The sequence below is a fragment of the Acipenser ruthenus genome, chromosome 3 (assembly GCF_902713425.1).
Source record: "Acipenser ruthenus chromosome 3, fAciRut3.2 maternal haplotype, whole genome shotgun sequence".
NCBI lineage: Eukaryota > Metazoa > Chordata > Actinopteri > Acipenseriformes > Acipenseridae > Acipenser > Acipenser ruthenus.
The window spans coordinates 20,628,828-20,651,079 of record NC_081191.1 but is presented as its reverse complement, the minus strand read 5'-3'; the positions used below and the strand labels follow the sequence as shown (position 1 = coordinate 20,651,079).

Here is a 22,252-nt window from a genome sequence, read left to right as displayed (position 1 = left end):
TGCCACCCTACCATACAGGCCAGATGTGTGGAGTGCTTGGGATATTGTTGTCACATGCACACTTTGACCAGTCTTGGCCATAAAAGCCTGTAGCTCTTGCAAAGTTGCCATTGGCCTCTTGGTAGCCTCTCTGATCAGTCTCCTTCTTGCTCGGTCATCCAGTTTGGAGGGACGTCCTGATCTAGGCAGGGTCTTGGTGGTGCCATACACCTTCCACTTCTTAATAATCGTCTTGACCATGCTCCAAGGGATATTCAAGGCCTTTGATATTTTTTTATACCCATCCCCTGATCTGTGCCTTTCAACAACTTTGTTTTTGGAGTTCTTTTGAAAGCGCCTTGGTGCTCATGGTTGAGTCTTTGCTTTGAAATGCACTACCCAGCAGAGGGAACCTATAGGAACTGCTGAATTTATCCTGAAATCATGTGAATCACTACAATTTAACACAGGTGGAGGCCACTTAACTTGGTGTGTGATTTTGAAGGCAATTGGTTACACCTGAGCTAATTTAGGATTGCTATTACAAGGGGGTGTGGACACTTATCCAACCAAGCTATTTCAGTTTTTATTTTTAATCAATTTTCTACAAATTTCTAGAATATTTTTTTCACTTGGAAGTTGTGGGGTAGGGTGTGTAGATAAAATGCAACAAAAGGTGAACATTTTGAAAGGGGGTGTAGACTTTCTATAGGCACTATATATATATATACATTATTTTAAGACAACATTTTGCTTAAGGAAAGACTATAGAGGTATTGGTTATTTAAAACAGTTTTTGTTTATAAAATTACCAAGCACATATATTTAAATATGTTAGGAGTTGCTTGGTAATACCTGATTGGAGTTAAAGTAAGTGTAGCTAACAGAATAGGTCTATACATTTTCTCCATCATGCACATCTATTCATTTTATAGGTCTGAAGTGTGCAGTTTTGAAAGAAACACATGTTTTTGTAAACTTGTATTTTCATTTGAAAACAGGATGTCTGATATTGCACTATGGTAAAGAAAAGTGTGTTTGAAAGCCATGCTTTTTGAATGTCCTGAGCATCCTGGGTCAATTCACCTTGAGCGAAATTGTCCTCTCCCCTTCATTGGCTTCTTTCCTGTCAATAACCAGTCAGCTGCTTTCCCTATTGACTGACATGCTTTCAGCCAGTAACATGCCTTTACACTGCTGAGGTTAGATGACCCAGGGAGTACAAGTGCAAACAGATAACCCAAGAATAAAACATAGAAACTGAGAGTTTACTTTACTTAAAGCAGTACCACATATCATGTTTTAAAATTAAAATACATGAATGAAAGTGCAAAATGGCTAGGATTTATAGAATGATTTTGTTAGCTTCAATTTAAGTTTCTTCAGGAAATTAGAAATTTACTGTAGTTTCTTGAATTGTTTGAGAGAATGAAATAATTTGTAGGATTTACCATTACAGTTTATATTGCTTTATTTAACAGTGCTGTGTCCTGCTAATGACATGCGCTTTGATTCTACTGGAGTCATTCTAAGCCCTGGCTACCCTGATAGTTACCCGAACTTACAGATGTGTGCTTGGAGCATTACAGTGGAAAAGGGATATCACATTTCTCTGTATTTTGAGTTCTTCCAGACGGAGAAAGAATTTGATATTCTTGAAATTTTTGATGGTAAGATTCTATACTACATGCATCTTACATTTGTTACTTTTGACAGTATACAAATCCCATCTTGCAGTTCTCTAGTGAGCTATTTTAAGTCTGAACAGCAGCATATCTGATTACTGGTACTCTTTGTATTAATCCTGCTGGGCTTCACTCCCAGGGGTTTAATGTAAAACACACTTGAGTTTATCTTTACTTGTCAATCTCAGCTTTCATCTCCACCAACCCCATTTTTTCTGGGTACATTGATATTTTACTTACGGTAACTGCTTTTTGTTAAAACTAGGGGTGGTTAAAACAGTGTGAATACATTTGTTTTATTGAAATCGATGAACATGACTGCCATAGAAATACATGAAAACTGTGGGCCTTATTTACTGTATGAAGGCCTTTGCACCAAAATGTCAATTGCAATCCTTTATTCTGAAAAGAAAATATATTATTGTTACAAAACTAGTAATAAACAAATAAGAAGGTTAATTTAAAAGAGTGAAAGTTAGGATTAAGATGTTTGTTACCTGTTTTGTAAGATTAACATTTGGAATGCAATTTCCAAGACATTTTGCTGCAAGACCTTGATAAATCTGTCCCTTTAAGCAATACATGAAAACTAAAAACATAGAGATGTGTACATACACACACACAAACAAAATTGCATATTTTAAAATATATTGTAAACTTTTAAAACTTTTTTCAATCATATATTTACTGTTCCTTTTTTGTTTTTGTCTTTGTAGGGCCAAGCAGCCATAGCGCGATATTGACTACCCTTAGTGGAGATTATTCTTCTTTCAACATAACCACAACTGGTCACCAAGCCCTTCTCCGCTGGTCTGCAGATCATGGCACGAACAAGAAAGGGTTCCGCATCAGATATGTCGGTGAGTATCAAAGTATGTATTACAATTTAATACACTTTTTATTAGAAATCTCTATATGCAGTATTATTGTTGTGGCATGTGTGGTTGTGTCCCATATGTTTTTATATAACCTTATAAAAATATTACAATAGTTTTGTTTTATAGCTGTAATTTATACATTTCCACTGAAATTAGTTACAGGAGCAAGAATATGTAATGAAAGCAGGTTCGCAACACCTCTAGATATCAACATATGTTTTCTCATTAAATGGAGAGCACAGATGCCTTAAATTTAGAAGAACAAACTCTTCACCCCCACTGTTCTTCCTCTCATATGCCTCATCCACGAATCCTCCGATGGCACTGTTAGCTCCACCGGGATAACAAGGTGTGTTGAGGCTGACCACAGGACAATGTCAGGTCGAAGGGTAGTTGTAGCAATCTCGGGTGGAAAAATAAGGCGCTGGTCTGCCTGCATTCTCCAATATCTTCCAGCCTCCAATTGTCCCAGGCGAATCTTAGTTCTAATAACCTTTCCTGTTGGTTGCTCTCCTGAACGAAGAAATGTCATTCTCTGTCTGCCAGCTATTGTTGATCTTGTAGGCGAGCTGTCGATCTTATAATGCCGTTCTTCCAGTGCTTATGGCAAGCATTGTAGCACCTGGTCATGACACCAAACAAAGTGACCCTGGCTCAGAAAAAAAAAATTCTGGTTCATTTAATAAACAGTACCAGTATAGTGTTGAAATGCTGTACAATATCTGTTATTGCACAGTAATACAATGTATAATATTTTTGCCAATGCATTTATTTTTCTCTAGCACATTCATTAATGGTATACACAGTACCTAGTCCTATGGCCAGCTGTCTTTACATGATTTCCAAGAAAATATTACAATTTATTTAGTACTTATTCCCTTTTTTCATGGCAATGTAATCTCATGTGGATAAAACAGCACACTTTATGTTTAATGTTCACTTTAACTTTTTTGTTTGTAAGTGATGATACTATTCGTTGACATTTTGAGATTGGTTGATTTTTTAGACTGGAGGGCTTAGATTGTAGACAAATGAACAAACTAAATTAAACTTTTGGCTTTTCTTTTGGTGCTGTAAAATGTATGGGCTTGTATTATAACACAATAAAATCTAACATTATTATTTGACTTTCTACTAATTAAACATTGGCCTCATATTTTGTATGCTTTCATGGTCTCATGTAAAGCAAACGACGCATCTCATAGCCAAATATTTTTTTCTTTTAACAAACCTGGTCTCAGTACCGAGGAGGTTAAAAAAATAGCCTGTACGTAGCTTACACTTTTTAATTTATTTTGAAAATGATCATTAATAACAAAAAGACTGCATTTGGCTTTAAACCCCTTAACACAGTGGTTGTTAAAACTAACCATTAAACCGCAAATTGGGACTTACACAAAGCATTAGAGAGGTTGAACTGATTACTTCAAGTGTTTTTTTTCCTTTCCGGTGTATTTTCTCATTTTTAATTTTTTTGCTTTCAACCTATTTTCATTAATATTTGCTCCTGTTTGGCAGAACAAAGATCATTTAAAAGGGCATGTTCTTCATTACCATAGGAATGACTACATGAATATTTGATGTTGTGCTCCTGAGCACAACAAGGCAGGGATCAATTGAAAATACCGGTAGTCAATTTTTGCAGACGAGCAAGTGAAGAGCATATCAGCGTACATAAAATGGAGCAGAGCAAAATCCTGCTAGTTTTCCATATTTCCAGTTTAGACATTTCACTTGTATTATCTTCCAGTTTTCCTATAATCATTTTGGATCAGGGGAAATCAAAAATGTTATTGCCAAAATTATAAAAATAACCAATGAAAGAAAACAATTTAATAGAACAAAAAATCCTTAAACTACAGTATGTTCCAATAACTTTTTTTGTAGGTATAGCCAAACATTCATGCTAACAGTCCCAATATTGTTCAGACAGCCACGATTTCCTAGCAAATGTCCTGGTTCCCGATGCATGGGAAGAAAATCCCAGTATTTATCCTGGGAAAGCTCTAGGGCCCTCGCTGCTGCGTGCATACTGTTTTTTTTTTCTCTTTAGCGGTTGCTGACCAGCATGCACTGTCTAGCAGAGATTGTGTTCACATGGCCAGATCTCAGTTTATTGACCTCTATCATATCCAGACATATTGGAGTATTTTGTATATCAATAATTTTATTTCTGATATCAACAAAACATTACTGATATCAGTGATATTATAGATATCATATCATCATAACATTTGAATGTCATACTAATTAGAGGACATCCGGTCTCTACTTCTTCACTTATATAAACTGCATTGTGGGTAATTTGAAAGCGCTAGGCAGACCTTTAGTATATCGTGACTGATAGGGAGGTACCTCCTAACAACACAGTCTGAGGTATAAAGGTGCATTTTTTTCCTCTATAGTAGGGGCCAGAATAGAAATATCTAACTACAATGAAACTTCAGAAATACTGTCATTTTCAAAGACATATTATTTTTAATTCTTGTTAAATTTTAAATAGCTGAACCCATTTGCTGGAGTTCCTGTTGTCCTGCAGATTGTAGTTCTAAGGCTTGTCCGATAGAAGAACATTTCTTAGACTGTTCGATGTCACTTGCGTTTTCAGACATTTTTCAAACGACGTATCTGGTACATAGTACAAGAGATATTTTATTTAACTGTCATCATCTAATTAATATTACTTCTATTTTTTAAATCAATAATTCCATTTTGAATATCAACATTTCTATTTTGGATATCGATAATTCTATTTTTGATATAAGACATGTGACAAAATTACTGATATCCAAAATAGAATTGTTGATATTAAAAACAGAATTGTTAATATCAAAATAGAATTGTTGATATCTGAAATTGAGGATTAAATGTTAAATCGGTTTGCCATAGAAGCATATTGTTCCCTCACTGCTGCTCTAGAATGATTTGATGTGTAAGATTGTCAGTGAAGTTAGGGAGTTAATGGAACGTGAAGGACTTGAGTAGTTGCTACTTTGTTAATAAAAATGGGAAGCAAAGTTTAGTGAACAAAGCTCTGAGATATATATTTAAATAGTCATCCTGTCAAGCAAATGAAAATAGGAACAGCATCCAATAGACTCACTTGTTGAGAAAGCAAAAACGTGTGACATAAAAAAAAATCTTTAATCGAGAGCATTAACTTTTTCAAAAGGTAAGAACATTTAATTATGACTGTTTTTACTACCATGATGGTCATGTTGTGTTTATTTAAGGTAACTAAACTGGTTTTATATTCGATTACTTGAATATGAATGTTTGCATGTATGTGTGTTTTTATGCATATAACCCACAACATCCACGCTATTGTCCTACTGAACAGTTTCTAAATGTTGGAAAGTATATCCGCAGGACAGCTGATAAATCTGTTGTAAAGTCAAATAAAATAGCTTCAACAGATGAGGTCAAATAGTCTCCAAGGTGTTGATAAGTATCTTTAGGGACGTCACCACTGTTTCCTTAGTAGTCGTAGGCAAAGAACTAAAAAAAAAAAGAAATAGTTGCAGCTCAGGCAGAAACTGCAGACATGTTGATATTGATTGTCTGAAAGCAATTCCATAATTTAGGCATAACCATAAAACAAAGCCAGTATTCAGGACTGTATTTTGGCATTTTGTTTCACAGTTTTTTTATACAGTCAGTGAAAGGGTGGTTACTAATGTGTAGGAGTTTTTGTAACCTGAAATGTGTTAATTGTTTCCTCTTGTTTTATCAGCTCTTTACTGCAGTACACCAGATTCACCACCCCATGGGTCAATTGTTAGCCAGACTGGAGGGCAGCTTAATAGTATGGTCCGTTGGGCTTGTGATCGAGGATACAGACTGATTGGGAAAAACACTGCTGTTTGTAGGAAGACACAATATGGGTATTTTACTTGGGATGCACCAGTCCCAGCTTGCCAAGGTAAAAAGCTTCTTTAAAAGGGGGAAGTGGATGTCTTGCAAATAATATAACAGGCATTCTGAATCTCAGTGTTCTGTGTTCAATATACTGTAAAATGATAGCCATACTGTATATAAGATGTATAATGTAGGACTGTGGCAGTGTGCCCCGCCCCTGTGTGTATTTTATGTTTATATGTTGCATGTGGTGTATTAATGTTGGTTTATATGTATTGGTGCACAGGATATAAATGGGTCTGTGTAACATTAGTGATTTAAAATATAAAGTTGTATTTAGGCACAGGGATTGCACAATCAGTTCACGTGCAGATAAAGTATGTAATAGTATGGGCAGCAGTGTGGAGTAGTGGTTAGGGCTCTGGACTCTTGACCGGAGGGTCGTGGGTTCAATCCCTGATGGGGTACACTGCTGTTGTACTCTTGAGCAAAGTACTTTACCTAGATTGCTCCAGTAAAAACCCAACTGTATAAATGGGTAATTGTATGTAAAAAAGAATGTGATATATAAATAATGTGATATCTTGTAACAATTGTAAGTCGCCCTGGATAAGGGCGTCTGCTAAGAAATAAATAATAATAATAAAATGTGAGCATCGGATTGCACAAATTAGTTCACGTGCCGAGATTCAAGTGGATGATTAATTAGTAATTGAATCTCAGCACAGCTGTATATATAGAGGCACGAAGCACTCACTCGGGGTTGGGTGTATAGTGTATAGGTACGGGAGAGAGAGAGGAGAAAATAATTATAACAATTGCTACTTTGTGCTGGAGGACCAGCACGGTACTTGTTTGTTTTGTTTCGTCTGTTTGTCTGTCTATTTGTTTTGGCCACCACACCGTTTTATTTTACAGTGTTTTTTTGTTTTGTTTAAATCTTTTATTTGTTTTTGCTAATAAAAAGCTGAACACCTAGTGGCTCAGTTTAAACCTCAGTCTGCAGGGTTGTGCTGCAATTACTTCCTGATCTGACGTCACCACACATGTCATCCTGTGACAAGGACAGTTGAAAATAGTCAAACACATGTCCAAAGTTAATAACATGTGCATTGCTGGACCATTGGAAACAATACAAAACAAAAGTAGACAGGAAATTCAAACTGTTAAATTTAGAAAACTAACCATTGTCAAACCCAGTACAGTTGATATAGGTTATATGAGATTAATCTCAAGGGAACATCCATGGATGGTTGGTTAGTTTACAGGTGTGAGACCTGTGCAGAACTGAGCTGAATATAAGTGCACAACCTTCCAATCACTGATGGTAAGTGTCTTAGGCATGGCTCTGGTATGCATTTAATTTAAGGGATTGTGGCAGTACTGACACCGTTGATTGGTACAGTACAGTACAATATTTCAATCTGGGTATCTAGGTTGACTATAAACTGGTTTTAGTCCATAGTTCAGATGGCAGCCAAGTTGGATTTCAAGATGTTTTATAGCTTTTAACAACTATTATGTAATGATTGTTAGTTTCAACATCAACTTTTTATTATGTTACAAAATAGTTTACTTTTTTTGACTTCAACTTTTTTGTTTTTGTTTTTTTTAGCCGTTTCCTGTGGTGTACCAAAAGCACCTATAAATGGAGGCGTGCTGGCTACCGATTATTCGGTTGCTACACGTGTAAACTACTATTGTAATGATGGGTATAGGCTTTCTTCTAAGGAGCTAACAACTGCTGTATGCCAACCAGATGGTACATGGAGCAATCATAATAAAATCCCACGTTGTTCAGGTAATCTGAGTGTCTTCTGAGTAATCTGTATGCCAAAATGACTCTGTTTTAAGACAACATTTTGCATGAAACATTGCCAAACCATTATGTCACTGGCCATTAAAAAGAAACCAGGTCTCCATGGGTTGGGTAGTGCCAAATAAATTACTTGGATTTTACTTTTTAATTAAATTGAACTCAATTATAAATGCAAAATTTGAGACATGTCTTTAAAATTATATTGGGGCGGTTTTAGTGGAATTAAGAAGAATTCCCTGGGAGTTCACAAAATGTAATAACAACATTTATTTTCTATGCCAGTGGTACTCACTTGTGACTCTCTCAGTCCATTGCAATCCAAGACCATGTTCTTACCAGGTCCTTAAGTAGTGAACTAAACACCACAAATAAAGACATGATTAAAACAAGGTTCTGTTCAGCTCAATTCAGTAATTGACCACATGTTCAAAAAATGTCCTGACTGGAATGCATTAAAAGAGCCACAAGTAGCACTGTTCTATACTTAAATTGAATGTCCCTTAGACCAGAGACACACAAGCAATGTTTAAGCAATATTTTCTTGGCAGCTCAAATTGACAATACAAATTGACTGCGTGTCACTAATTGACAACGAGAGTTGTCAACAAATTTTTGATTGCCAATCAAGTTGCAAGAATAGACCACTGCTCTATTTTCAGCAATTCAATTGGCAATTTTTCTATGTGTGTGTTCAACCAATGATGTTCAACCAGTGCATTTTCTAATAATTTTGCTAAATAGGGAGTATGACTATAGACAAGTGGATGCAAACTTTGCAGTTGACCGATTTTTAGAACATTTTTATGGGATGTTAGATGTGAGGAACATAAAGACTGCAATAAATCTTCAAATATCAACAGGGACGTGCATAAAACAAATTCTTGAATCCTGCAGGATCCTCCAAAAGCAGTTCCTGCATCATAGCATGATGTGCTCCATGTGTTTCTGCTGCACAGCCACTCTCTTGTCCACACTCCAGGTTTACCTCATCGACATCTGTTCAAAATTATTTCACTATAGCTGAAACATGTTAACTGCAAATGACGCCATCTTAAAATTACTTAAAATAATTGTCAATTTTCAAGCGTGTGTAGCACATTTTGTAACAGCAATTCAGTTGTCAATTGTTTGTTATCAACTAGAATTGACAATAAAAATGTCACGTGTATCTCTCCAGCCATAGAAAGGATTAATTTCCTCAAAGTTTTGAAAGATGTAATTAAAATATGGCGATAGAGTCTTTGGGTGGCTCATTTGTGTTAACCTTCTCATTGTACCCTGTCAGAAAGTGCCTGAGCTAATGGCAGAATATGTTCTGCTGTTTGACCAATTACTAATAGTCAGAGGGGGGATTTGACAGATAGTAGAGATTTGTATTGAAATAAACATTCCGTCATACCAAATGCTAGCTCAAATACGGCTTCCCTTTGGTGTTGTGAAACAGAGATAAAAACAATGTATTCTACAAAGTACAGATTAAAAAGACACCAAATTGTATTGATGATGAATGCATAACTATTCAGCAATTGATGTACAGAAGTACATATTAACAAAGCAGGCTATTGTAAATTGAAGCCATATTGTATAAGTACCATTCTCTTTAATACAACATATACACATTTCTAATTAAAATAAAACATGAAAATTACTGTTATTTTGGATTGGAAAAATAAACTATATGTAAAAGACAAAAAAAAGATAATTTCACCACTCTTCTTTTATGCTTTGTTTCAAGTTGTTACGTGTCCCAGTATAGGCTCATTCACACTGGAGCATGGGAGGTGGAGAATTGTAAATGGCTCCCATTATGAATACAGAACAAAGATTATTTTTAGCTGTGATCCTGGTTATTACCGAATGGGACCTGCATCTATCCAATGTATGGCTAATGGGGCATGGAGCTGGAGAAATGAGAGACCCCATTGTCCGAGTAAGTATACAAGCAATTGTTATTATCTAAAATCTGAAGAAACACCACTTAAAAGATACGTCTTGAAATATAGCAATGTTCTTTTATAAGAAAACAGAATGGTTATTTTGTTGTCAGCAAACTGATTTACATTCAAGCTCTGTAAATTACAGATTTCAATATTTTCTTTTTCTCTTGTTTTTTTGTTCTGTATTCTATCTGTAGCCACGCAGCACTGGAATTGAAACGTTGATTATATCGCAGTTCCATACAAACAAAACACTCTAGACCAGCCTCCCGACCAAACCTTAAATAACCATCACTGTGTTTTAAAAAAACACTTTTTGTTTTAGAACCACAACACCTACAAACATTGTATATGTAATATTTTACAAGGAAACTCTCCACCCACTGCAAAATAAAGTTGTTCAAACAGAAACGGGTGATAAAATAACATAATAAACATTATTAGTGAAACAATTACAAAAATAAATATGTCTAGTTTTAACTGAAAGAATGTACTGTACATACATTTGTGTGTAATCAGGTGAATACAATATTTTTAAATACAGGGATAACGCTATTTTAAAAAAATAGCTATTACACTTAATATACACACTAAATAGTAATGCATCCACTCAATCCAAAATATTTTCAAATCTTCTTCGATCATGCCTCCGACTCTCCTCAGAAACACTTGTAATTTTCATAAAAAAAAAATGAAATCCTATTGGTCAATTTTCAATGACATACTCCCTTTCTGTATGCCTGTTGATGTTAATCAATCAAAGCTTTACACACATATTTTATCGCCCTGGCAACACATGCTTGCAAGCCACTTTTTCAGCTAGTGGTGTATTTGTGCTCCTTTACACAAGCCTCTTTAGCAACTTCTGGTGTGTAGGGGCATGTGCGTCAAACCGGTTTAGCGACTTGAAGTGCTTCTAAAGTTAACATTCTATTTGTCATCTGCTGTGAGTTAGATCCTGCTAATGGAGTGTCTGGTTGCTGGATGAAAGTTTTAAGATTTTAATTTAAGCATTTTTGTCCGAGACAGTGGTCATTATGTAGTTAACTGCCAGCAACAACAGTTAGTTTCAGGAGGGTATGTAACAAAAGACAGTATCAATCATCTAGTAATGACTACTGCAGAGCAGATTAATCCTGCTATAAACAGAAAAAAACTGTCTGCATTTGTAGGTTATATATTTTTCCTTAATGTTAGGTTTCTTGTTATCCCTTTGCCTTTGAACGTGTTACTGTACCTGTCAACTGTGATCTATTTTTGTACATGATACGTTCTGAGTTATAGATTTTTCTTATTGCAGTTATTTCTTGTGGAGAACTGCCTTCCCCTCCTAATGGGAATAAAATTGGGACTCAAACAACCTTTGGAGCAACATCTATTTTCACCTGTGACCAAGGATACGTGCTGGTTGGCTCAGTTGTGAGAGAATGTCTTTCATCTGGGCTATGGAGTGGGTCAGAGACAAGGTGCCTAGGTATGGGAACAAAATTATATTTATCCTTCTACTGTTCGATGCTAGTAAATGAAAAGACACTTTGACTAAACAGCCACATGTTTTAACCATGTTTTCAGTTGCTTTGGTGACTGCTGAATGCCAGTTTCATTATTACACAGAAACACAATTGTTTAAATCTATCCCCAGCAGATTAGCCCATTTAAAAAGCTGTTATTTGTTAACATTCATAACAAATCTAACATAAATATGATGTATTATATGTTAAATATGTTATTCCTTGTTTTTCTATCCAGCTGGACACTGTAGCACTCCAGAACCAATAGTTAATGGCCAGGTGATTGGAGAGAACTTTGGGTACAGAGACACGGTGGTATATCAGTGTAATCCTGGACTTCGTTTGATTGGCTCCTCAGTGAGGATATGCCAGCAAGACCACAATTGGTCTGGTCAACTCCCAGTCTGTGTTCGTAAGTAAGCATACTACAGTTTTGTGTGTCATGTTTTACAATATAGCTGTGTTGTATGCACTGATCAGAATATTAATTCTTAAACCATTTAAAATATGTGAAGCTGTTCAACTATTTCTTTTGTTAATAACAAAGAGGAAATAGTATTGTTGCACGCCTTGTTCTCCTGGTGGAGCTAACAGTGCCATGGGGAGGATTCCAAGGATGAGGCATACAAGAGGAAGAAATTGGTATGCTGAGTTAGCTGCTGAGGTGGAACAGCGGGGGAGGGGAGTCTGGGTTTATCCAGTAGAGGTGGGTTGTCTGGGATTAATTGTGAACTCCAGGACCCGGCTTCTCAGATATATTGGATTCAGTGGACAGGAATTACTTTAGGCTCTATCCAAGGAGGGAGAGAGAAGTAGCAACTGACTCTGGTTGAAGAAAGAGGCCAATCGGGGACCTCAAAAGAGAGGTGATGGATGAAGTTAACACCAATGAAAAGAAATGGATGGCTAAGGAAAGTAAGTCGTACTGGGAGGCAAGCAAACCGCTGAGCCTTCCTGGCGTGTCGTGGGTTAGTCAACAAACACTGAAGATGGGAGGTGCCCACCTAATGACCCCTGCGAAGTACCCCACCCAGTCCATTCCAGACGGTTGCCATGCTGAGGCGCTAGGGAGACTGCACTTTGATCCCTGGAGCCAGCGTTACATTTCAGCCATCAACACGGGGCCAATACTAAATCCACATTACCTGGAGGAAAAGCATAGAAGTCTCAAATAGTACAGCGAAACTATGTCTTGATTGGTTCCAACTACTATATATCATTGCATCTTGGTGGAAGCTGAGTCCAGTATTAGCATGAAGTAAATAACATCTACTCCTGTAATAAAAACCATCACAAGTAATGTTAATACCATCTCTTGGTGTCATTAAGCCACATTGAACATACTGTTCATTCCCTGTGAATTCATCACATATACAGTATACTGTAAATTGTTAAAAAAAAAAAAAAAAGTAACATTCTACCAATGGCATATCGTAGTAACAGTTACAGGGCAGTTTATCTGCGCTTCTCTTGGCCAATCCCACAATGTAAATACCAAATGACAATTTCTGCATTAAAGCTAGTTTACTTCATAGGGATTCCCTAACATGATGTGTTTAAACCATTATCTATACAAAACCAAGGCCTACACATATATATTACATAATTGTTTTCAGGATTTTATTAAATGAAACCATTCATCAAAAGTTGTTTAGTGTTCTGCGGCAACATTGTGCTCCTCAATTTCAGTAATATCTTAAGATGGTAGAACCCTTCTATAATGTTGTATCATGGTTATACAGGAATAGAAATAAGGTACCAATTGCATAGTGATGTGCCTATTTCTAACAGCTATCATTTTCCTGGGATGAATTTCCAATCTGTAATCCAAGCCTCCACTAACAACCCACGTAAACTATTCTCTACCTTCTCCTCCCTCCTAAACCCTCCCCCCCCTCCTCCTCCCTCCTCTATCTCCCCTGACGACTTTGCCTCCTTCTTCTCTTCTAAAATCTCAGATATCCGCAAACTCTTTAACACCTCTCCCTCCCCCGCACCCCCTCCTGCTCCAACCCCTACACCCACTACATCCCCTACTAACTCGCCCTCCCTCTCCACCTTCTTGCCCCTCTCAGACTCTGACCTCTCCTCCCTGCTCCAGGGTCACAAACCCACCACGTGTGCCTTGGACCCCCTCCCCACTCACCTCTTTCAAGCTGCTGCTCCTGCTCTACTCCCCTTCATCTCCTCCCTCCTCAACACCTCTCTACTTTCTGGCATCTTCCCCTCTGCCTTCAAAAAAGCCTCTATCACTCCCCTCCTCAAAAAACCTACCCTCGACCCCACCTCCCTCCAGAGCTACCGTCCTGTCTCCCTCCTACCCTTCCTCTCCAAAACCCTCGAGCGGACTGTACACCGCCAGCTCTCTGCTTTCCTGTCCAACCACTCTCTGCTTGACCCTCTCCAATCTGGCTTCCGCTCTGCTCACTCCACTGAAACCGCCCTTCTCTCTGTCACCAACTCACTTAAGTGTGCCCGAGCTGCCTCTCTCTCCTCTGTCCTAATTCTCCTCGACCTCTCTGCTGCCTTTGACACTGTTGATCACTCTATTCTACTATCATCTCTTGCTGACCTGGGGATCTCTGGCACTGCTCTGGCCTGGTTCTCCTCCTACCTCTCCAACCGCACTTACCAGGTAACCTGGCGTGGAGCAACCTCCACACCTCACCCTCTCTTGACTGGAGTCCCCCAAGGGTCAGTCTTGGGTCCTCTCCTGTTCTCTCTCTACACCCGCTCCCTGGGCCCCCTCATCGCATCCTATGGTTTCTCATACCATTTCTATGCTGATGATGCTCAGATTTTCCTCTCCTTCCCCACCTCTGACTCCACCATCTCCTCCCGTATCTCTACCTGTCTGTCTGCTATTTCCTCCTGGATGCACTCGCATCACCTCAAACTCAACCTCTCTAAATCTGACCTCCTTTTCTTTCCCTCCTCCTCCCCCTCCTCTGATCTCTCTATCTCTGTTCCTCTGGAATCTACCACACTCTCTCCCTCTTCCTCAGCTAAAAACCTTGGAGTCACCCTGGACCCCTGCCTCTCTTATTCCCAGCACATCTGCACTCTGGCACGCACTTGCAGATTCTTCCTGAGCAACATCCGAAGAATCCGACCCTTCCTCACCAACTATGCTACCCAGCTCCTGGTCCAGGCCCTGGTACTCTCCCGCCTAGACTACTGCAACTCCCTCCTGGCTGGCCTCCCTGCGTCCGCCACCCGTCCGCTCCAGCTCATCCAGAACTCTGCTGCTCGCCTGGTGTTCTCTCTACCTCGCTTCGCCCACGCTACTCCACTACTCCGCTCGCTCCACTGGCTCCCGATCACCGCTCGCATCCAGTTCAAGACTCTTGTACTAGCCTACAGATGCCTTGATCAGACTGCACCCAGCTACCTCCAGACCCTCATCTCTCCCTACACCCCCACTCGACCTCTCCGCTCCGCCTGCACTAGAAGACTGGCTCTACCTCCGCTACGCTCCCCTGCCTCCCGAGCCCGCTCCTTCTCCACCCTTGCTCCGCAGTGGTGGAACGACCTTCCTACAGATGTCAGGACTGCCCAGTCCCTGACCACATTCCGGCGCCTCCTTAAGACTCACCTCTTCAAACAGCACCTGTAGAACTCCTCTGTTGTATCCTGGGACACTATCACCCTTCATTTAAATATGCTTTATTTTGCTCTTATCTGCCCCCTATTTTACTGCATTTAATCCTGTACCTCAGAATATTGTAATCTCCCAAGTGTTTAATCTGTAGTATTTTGTACTTAATCATATCCTGATGTAACTATCACTACTTAATCATATCCTGATGTAACTATCACTACTTAATCATATCCTGATGTAACTATCACTACTTAATCATATCCTGATGTAACTATCACTACTTAATCATATCCTGATGTAACTATCACTACTTAATCATATCCTGATGTAACTTTCACTATTATCTGCTGTATTATTGAATTGTGGTTTGTCACACTTGAGAATTATTGTATTTCTTGTTCTTATTGTATGACTTATATTGTAACACTTGAATGTATTTGTATTTGCTTGCGATTGTAAGTCGCCCTGGATAAGGGCGTCTGCTAAGAAATAAATAATAATAATAATAATAATAAATTGCCCAAGGGACAAGATTTCTGGGCCTAATTGACCAGGTGCGAGGTCCTGATTCCTTCTCTGTAAACCCTGTAGAAAGTAGCAAGTCACACATATATGCAGTAGAAGAATAATTGGTTTTGTTTGGTTTGAGTCCAATCTGGCAGACATAGTTGCATTCTTCTTTTTATACTGAAAGTATTTTTTCTGTCTCTTTAATATTTTCTTAAGCATTTTCTGTATGCTGTGTACATACTGTATATAATGTCATGTGTTTTCAGCTTTACAATCTGTCTGCCGACTTAGATCTGCCTTGCTAAATTGAGAATATTGTGAGATTTGAGCCACAACAATAACGAAAGATTATCTTTAAACAGGAATGAAATGCACTTTTAACAATCATTTTCACATCACTAGATACATGTCAGCAATTGAGAAAAACTAATTGGATGTGGTTCATCTGTTAGAAATGTAGCAGTTACCAGCATGATTTGGATAAAGACATGTAATGCAACTACTTAATTGAGGCTGTGCAATAAAAATAAATGACCAAAAATGGAACAGGAACCTTTGGGAATGAAAGCAATAGCTCAAAGAAATATTTTATCAGAAGTTTTATTTTAAAAGGGCTAAAGTCATGTACTTTTGAACAAATCTATGAAAATGAAATTAAGTATATAAATACACTCTGTATTGATAGTTTCCCAGAAAATGTAACCAGAGCTTAACCTGTTAATTCACTTCTTTTTTCCCTAGCTATCAGCTGTGGTCATCCTGGTAGCCCTATTTATGGAAGAACAATTGGAAATAGTTTTAATTTTAATGATGTTGTCACCTTTTCCTGTAACACTGGATATATTTTGCAAGGACCTACAAGAGCTCAATGCCAAGCCAACAGACAGTGGAGTCATCCACCACCAACATGTAAAGGTGGGGAAAAGAGTTAAGTCTTCTATTTATACTGTGATGAACATTTATTACAATTCAATGGTGACAATAGATTATCATAATAACTTGAAACACATACCTGCTCCATAATTGGTAATAATGTCCTTGCTTGTTTTTATTTTGCTTTTTTTTTAATTCTTGGTTTTAGATGCCATAAACAGAACTGCTTCTGGTTTCGTGTGCTTTATATAGCATGTTAACCACACCCCTTTATGCAATGATTTAAATCAAAAACATATTTAAAAAACATTGTTATTATTTTCTATTAAAAAGAATTACATTATAATACTACACCGCCCACTCTATATATCGCGGGTGTCAGGGTCCAGTACAAATCCACTATATATCGAGGGCCGCGATATAGCGAGAGACCCATACAAAAACAAATAGGTTAATAACAAAAACTGTACAACCACTCCCTCATTTTATCGTGGGCATCAGGGTCCAATACAAATCCTCTATGCAACCCCCTTTTTCTCATTCTTCATATAAAAAAATCAGCACACCATTTTACTGCGAAGGGTAATTGCTTTACATAAACTTGTCTCTCCAATTAATTGCATAAATCTTCCTCTCCTTTCTCAAATGCCCAAACCCGCTCCATTGAAAGAATCCATTCCCAGCATAGGAGGCAGCAGTGTGGAGTAGTGGTTAGGGCTCTGGACTCTTGACCGGAGGGTTGTGGATTCAATCCCAGGTGGGGGACACTGCTGCTGTACCCTTGAGCAATGTACTTTACCTAGATTGCTCCAGTAAAAACCCATCTGTATAAATGGGTAATTGTATGTAAAAATAATGTGTAAAAATAATGTAATTGTATGTAAAAATAATGTGATATCTTGTAAAAATTGTAAGTCGTCCTGGATAAGGGCATCTGCTAAGAAAGAAATAATAATAAATAGGAGGTTTGTTGCTAGGGAGCTGACGTCACTGCCCTGTAACTTTTGCTAGTGTATTGCTTAAAAAAAACGCTTCAGCAAGTAGATATTTAATTTGCTTTGTGTTATTGTGCAATGCATGTGTATATGATAACAGTACGATATTAATGTTATTGGCAGGAAATAGAGACTCAGTTAACAAACACAGGAACAAACAAACTGGGCACGAAGGCCAAAATAAAAGGTTTACACAAAACAATACAATCAGTGTCTGTAGGCAGGGCATTCGCCTTGACTCCACTCCAGACTCCAGACTCCAGACCCCTTTATTCATGTGATCCCCAATTAGCACTCAATTACTTAATTGGGGAATGGCCACACCTGTGATTGTTGGCAGGGACAGAATTAACCCCATCCCTGCCAACCTTACATCCCCACACACACACTATTTACACACTCGATCTAAATCTATTTTAGTTACTGTCCCACTTCCAGCCGTTATAGATTGATTGATTTGTAGTTCTACTAGCATAGCAAAGCAATTCAGGCTGCTGGAATCGATCACGAGGAAGATGACAATTTTGAACAGTCCCATTCCCTTTTATATCTTGACTGCTGAATACAAACTTGATTCAAAATAATTTGCATACTTTACGCGAGTTCTCCACGATATACAAGTATAATGCAGTTGTCTAAACGGTGCTCTGTGTGATGAGGTGGCAGCCACTGATCCTCCAGAGATTAATCTTCCCCTTCTAGAATGTCACTAGCCAATCAGAGTTCTCCTTCAAACCAAGTAGGTGCATAATTTTATGTTAAGTAAGCAATAACACACAAGGACTACTAATTTGCTTGAACTGCTGAATTAATTGTTAATTTACTTTGCAGATATGCTAAGGTGTTTACTTATTAATTAATTTATTTATTTAATATACTGCAGCTTGATTATATATATTTTCTGAAACAGAAAACTACATAAATGTAAAAGAAAAAACTGCTTACGAGTATGTTTTATACATAGTGGTGTGTATATTTGATGTTTGTAATTACTGTTCCCCTACAATAATCCCACATTGCTTTAAAGTTTAAACATCATGACTTCCTTTATTTTAACCACCAATGCTCCAGCGCATCTGCTGAACTCAGAGAGGCAGTGGCAGGCAGGCTGGCCAGCTTGCTTGTTGGGAGCCACTCAAGTAAACACAAACAGAAATGCTTACTGCATTTTAATACACACTGATGTTTGCATTCACTGTAGATGTGTACCATTCTGTTTACTTTATGACATGGATAGACTAAAGAAAAATTATGAAAAGTATCTAAGTGGCCTTTAGCTCTTAACCACCAGTGGTAATGGAGGTGGATTTCACAAAAACTGTTGACCCAGTTGCAGTTCCATCAATGAAATTCAGTCTGAACCATTGATTGTACTGTTTTAACTGTGTGGAATGTCAGCAGCCAATCAGAATGCAGGACATTTCCAAGCCACTTTATAATAATATTGTAAACTAACAGATAACTATAGTGTAGCAACAGGTTAGTCAATGTACCTGTGAAAGTGTCTTAAATGAAACTGTGTGATAGGTTATGTGAATTTCCACAGTAGTAATGTGAGAATTCCAGTTTTATTCTTGAAATGTAAGAGTGAGTAAAAAATATGTGATTCCAGGTATAGCAGTATAGCATAGCAACACATCTACATAGCTTGGCATATAGAAAACAATGAGAATGTATTAACAAGATGCTGTAGCCCGGTAATTCTTGATATCAGCATTTTTGTTTTTCCTGTTTCTTATCTATGGATATTTATGTATTTTTATCCTTGCAAATGCTATGTGCCAAACTGTACATGGTTAGTATTATTATTATTTATTTCTTAGCAGACACCCTTATCCAGGGCGACTTGCAATTGTTACAAGATATCACATTATTTTCACATACAATTAATTTATTTTTTACACATTATTTTTACATACAATTACCCATTTATACAGTTGGGTTTTTTACTGGAGCAATCTAGGTAAAGTACCTTGCTCAAGGGTACAGCAGCAGTCCGCCCACCTGGGATTGAACCCACGACCCTCCGGTCAAGAGGCCAGAGCCCTGACCACTACTCCACACTGCTGCCCCTATCAATTTATGTATTTTTATCCTTGCAAATGCTATGTGCCAAACTACATGATACAACACTACTTGAGAAAACAATTACAAACATAAACCTTTCAAAATAAATAGTAAAATATTAAGTAATTTGTCAATATGGGTATTTTATTTCATACCATGATAATTAAAATATGCCATTAATAATATATAATATAATAATATAGCATACCAGGAAGTTTGTAAAAATAAAATCTGCTAAGTAACATACATACCTCCTTTTTTTTTTTAGTGGTCAACTGCTCAGATCCTGGAATCCCTGCCAATTCCATTCGGGAAAGTAAAATCGAGCATGGAAACTTTACTTTCGGCACTGTGGTGTTCTATGACTGTAATCCTGGCTATGTTTTATTTGGCTCTTCAGTGCTAACCTGCCAGCATGTTGGCTATTGGGATACACCTTTACCTGAATGCATTGGTAAGTTAACTATACATCTCTTTACTTATCTATAACTCCATCATAAAAAGTAGAAGTAAATACTTCATGGACCCAATTTTCATGAATGCTAAAAAAAGCAAATCAAGAGACACTGACTTACTGCACCTTAATTTTTTGATCATAATAAAATAAACATTTATTATTTCCATTATAGCAAACATTCCACCACGGGAGCTTATAATGGGCACAGTGCAGAAACTATATCTGTACAATATGGAATGTAATGAATGTCATTGTCACTGAAAAATATAGATTTGAATGAAACATTCTTTTTTTTTTAATTCAAGGCGACCTACAGGTGTTACAGGGCAGTACAGGGTTACAATGGAAAATCAATATTTATTTTATTTGTATTCTGTTTATTTGACAGGGACATTGTACCGTGTTTAACATAAATGAACATGTCATATGATGCATTGTACCCAAATTTAGTTAAAAACTAATTTTCATTGGTAGTCCCTGAGTATTTAGATTTAAATACAGTATAGTTTACAGCAAGTGCAGTACAGTAACTTTTGCCTTGTCTTCAAAATCGCTTAGGTAAAAATGGTAATGAGGCCACTGACCAACAGCTGGCGTTAGCGCAGGCATAAAAACTGGGCAAAACATGGTACCAAAATCACTTCACAGGGCCACATCTCTTTGTACTTGTTGGTGCCCACTTAGTGCCCCATAATCAGACACTCAAAACCTTTGTCTTCGCCATAGTGCCTTGTCCTGAAGTTTGGCCCCATTTTTTTTTTAAATATGTCTATTTCAATAATTAATATAATTAAGTGTTCATTTTATTACTTTTACATTATTATTATTATTATTATTATTATTATTATTATTATTATTATTATTATTATTATTATTATTATTATTAATGGCAGTATATACTTTTCCCGAATAACTATTATTTTTCATGGGCTTTTCCTATTAGACAGTTTTGTACCCTATAAAGTGTATAAAGTGATTAGCATTGCCATCTTTAGTAGTATTAAGTGAGATGGGAAATACATCAATGTTATTAAAGCTTTTTAAATTTTCATTTAAGCATCACATTTCATTTTCACAAGCCACTTCTGTTTATTCCAGTGATTGACTGTGGCCATCCTGGTTCTCCCCCTAATGCTATATTAACTGGAGACAAATTCACGTTGGGTTTAACGGTTCGTTATTCTTGCACTGGAGGAAGAACACTCATAGGACAGTCATCACGGACTTGCCAACTGAATGGACTCTGGAATGCACCTATGCCACATTGTTCAGGTAAACCATCAGATGGTTGATTGTTATATACAAGTAAAGAAATATCAAGGTTTTAACAATTTAATGTCTTTTCTGGATTTTTTTTTATTTTTTTTATAGAAACACAGTATTAGCCATGAGGGGAGCATGTATGATTTGTCAAGTTTGATTGTGGGAATTGTACAAGAAAAATGTACCCTTTTGATCAGTGGTTTTACAAAGCTGTCACAGTCGAGTGCTATTGCCTCATACTAGAGCCCTGCAGCAGGAGCGGGAAAAATGGGAGCGGGTATTATTATTGAGGTGTACTTGCTGCTCGCTGTGTGTTGTTGTTTTCTGTAAAACCTGTCAGTTAAGAAAAGGCCCAATGCAGAGCTTGTTTTAACGTTGTCTTTATTACGCTGGCTTACAACTGCATTGTCATATTTTCTACATTTCTTTAAAATTCTAAAATGAATAATTCATACCCGGGTAGTAATGAGAGACCCAGGTCCGGTAATTTAAAACATGACGGGTACCCAGGTTTTCAGGTACCCATGCCAACTTCTAATATATATATATATATTGTAACGTAGCCTCTCTCTGGTCACTCTCGTTTGCCCTTTAATACACAGACCCAGACACAAGAACGGCACGGTTAAAGCACTTGTGTGCACTTTTATTTTTACAACCCACAAACAAAACAAAACCTAGCTCATACCTACCACCTACTTAAACTTTGCACAGTCCCTGACTATTCACTGGACGGCTAAGCCGTTTACCAGCCAAACACTTCTACACACACTTTTCACACAAGTGCAACCACTACACAATATCTTTCTCTTTAAACAC

General features: G+C 37.5%; 1 protein-coding gene across 3 annotated transcripts in view; it reads left to right on the top strand.

Moving 5' to 3' along the window:
- The window catches only part of csmd3b (CUB and Sushi multiple domains 3b), a 472,577-nt gene that overhangs the window by 408,954 nt on the left and 41,371 nt on the right, over positions 1-22,252 (top strand). For 2 of the 3 annotated variants that reach the window (XM_059012706.1, XM_059012704.1), the window contains exons 47-56: positions 1,461-1,649; positions 2,381-2,536; positions 6,276-6,464; positions 8,016-8,201; positions 9,955-10,149; positions 11,457-11,630; positions 11,906-12,079; positions 16,520-16,693; positions 19,982-20,167; positions 21,269-21,442. In XM_059012706.1, the coding sequence (XP_058868689.1) occupies positions 1,461-1,649; positions 2,381-2,536; positions 6,276-6,464; positions 8,016-8,201; positions 9,955-10,149; positions 11,457-11,630; positions 11,906-12,079; positions 16,520-16,693; positions 19,982-20,167; positions 21,269-21,442 (1,797 nt within the window). The remainder of the gene's footprint in view (positions 1-1,460; positions 1,650-2,380; positions 2,537-6,275; positions 6,465-8,015; positions 8,202-9,954; positions 10,150-11,456; positions 11,631-11,905; positions 12,080-16,519; positions 16,694-19,981; positions 20,168-21,268; positions 21,443-22,252) is intronic. The other variant, XM_059012705.1, reaches the window with a different exon arrangement.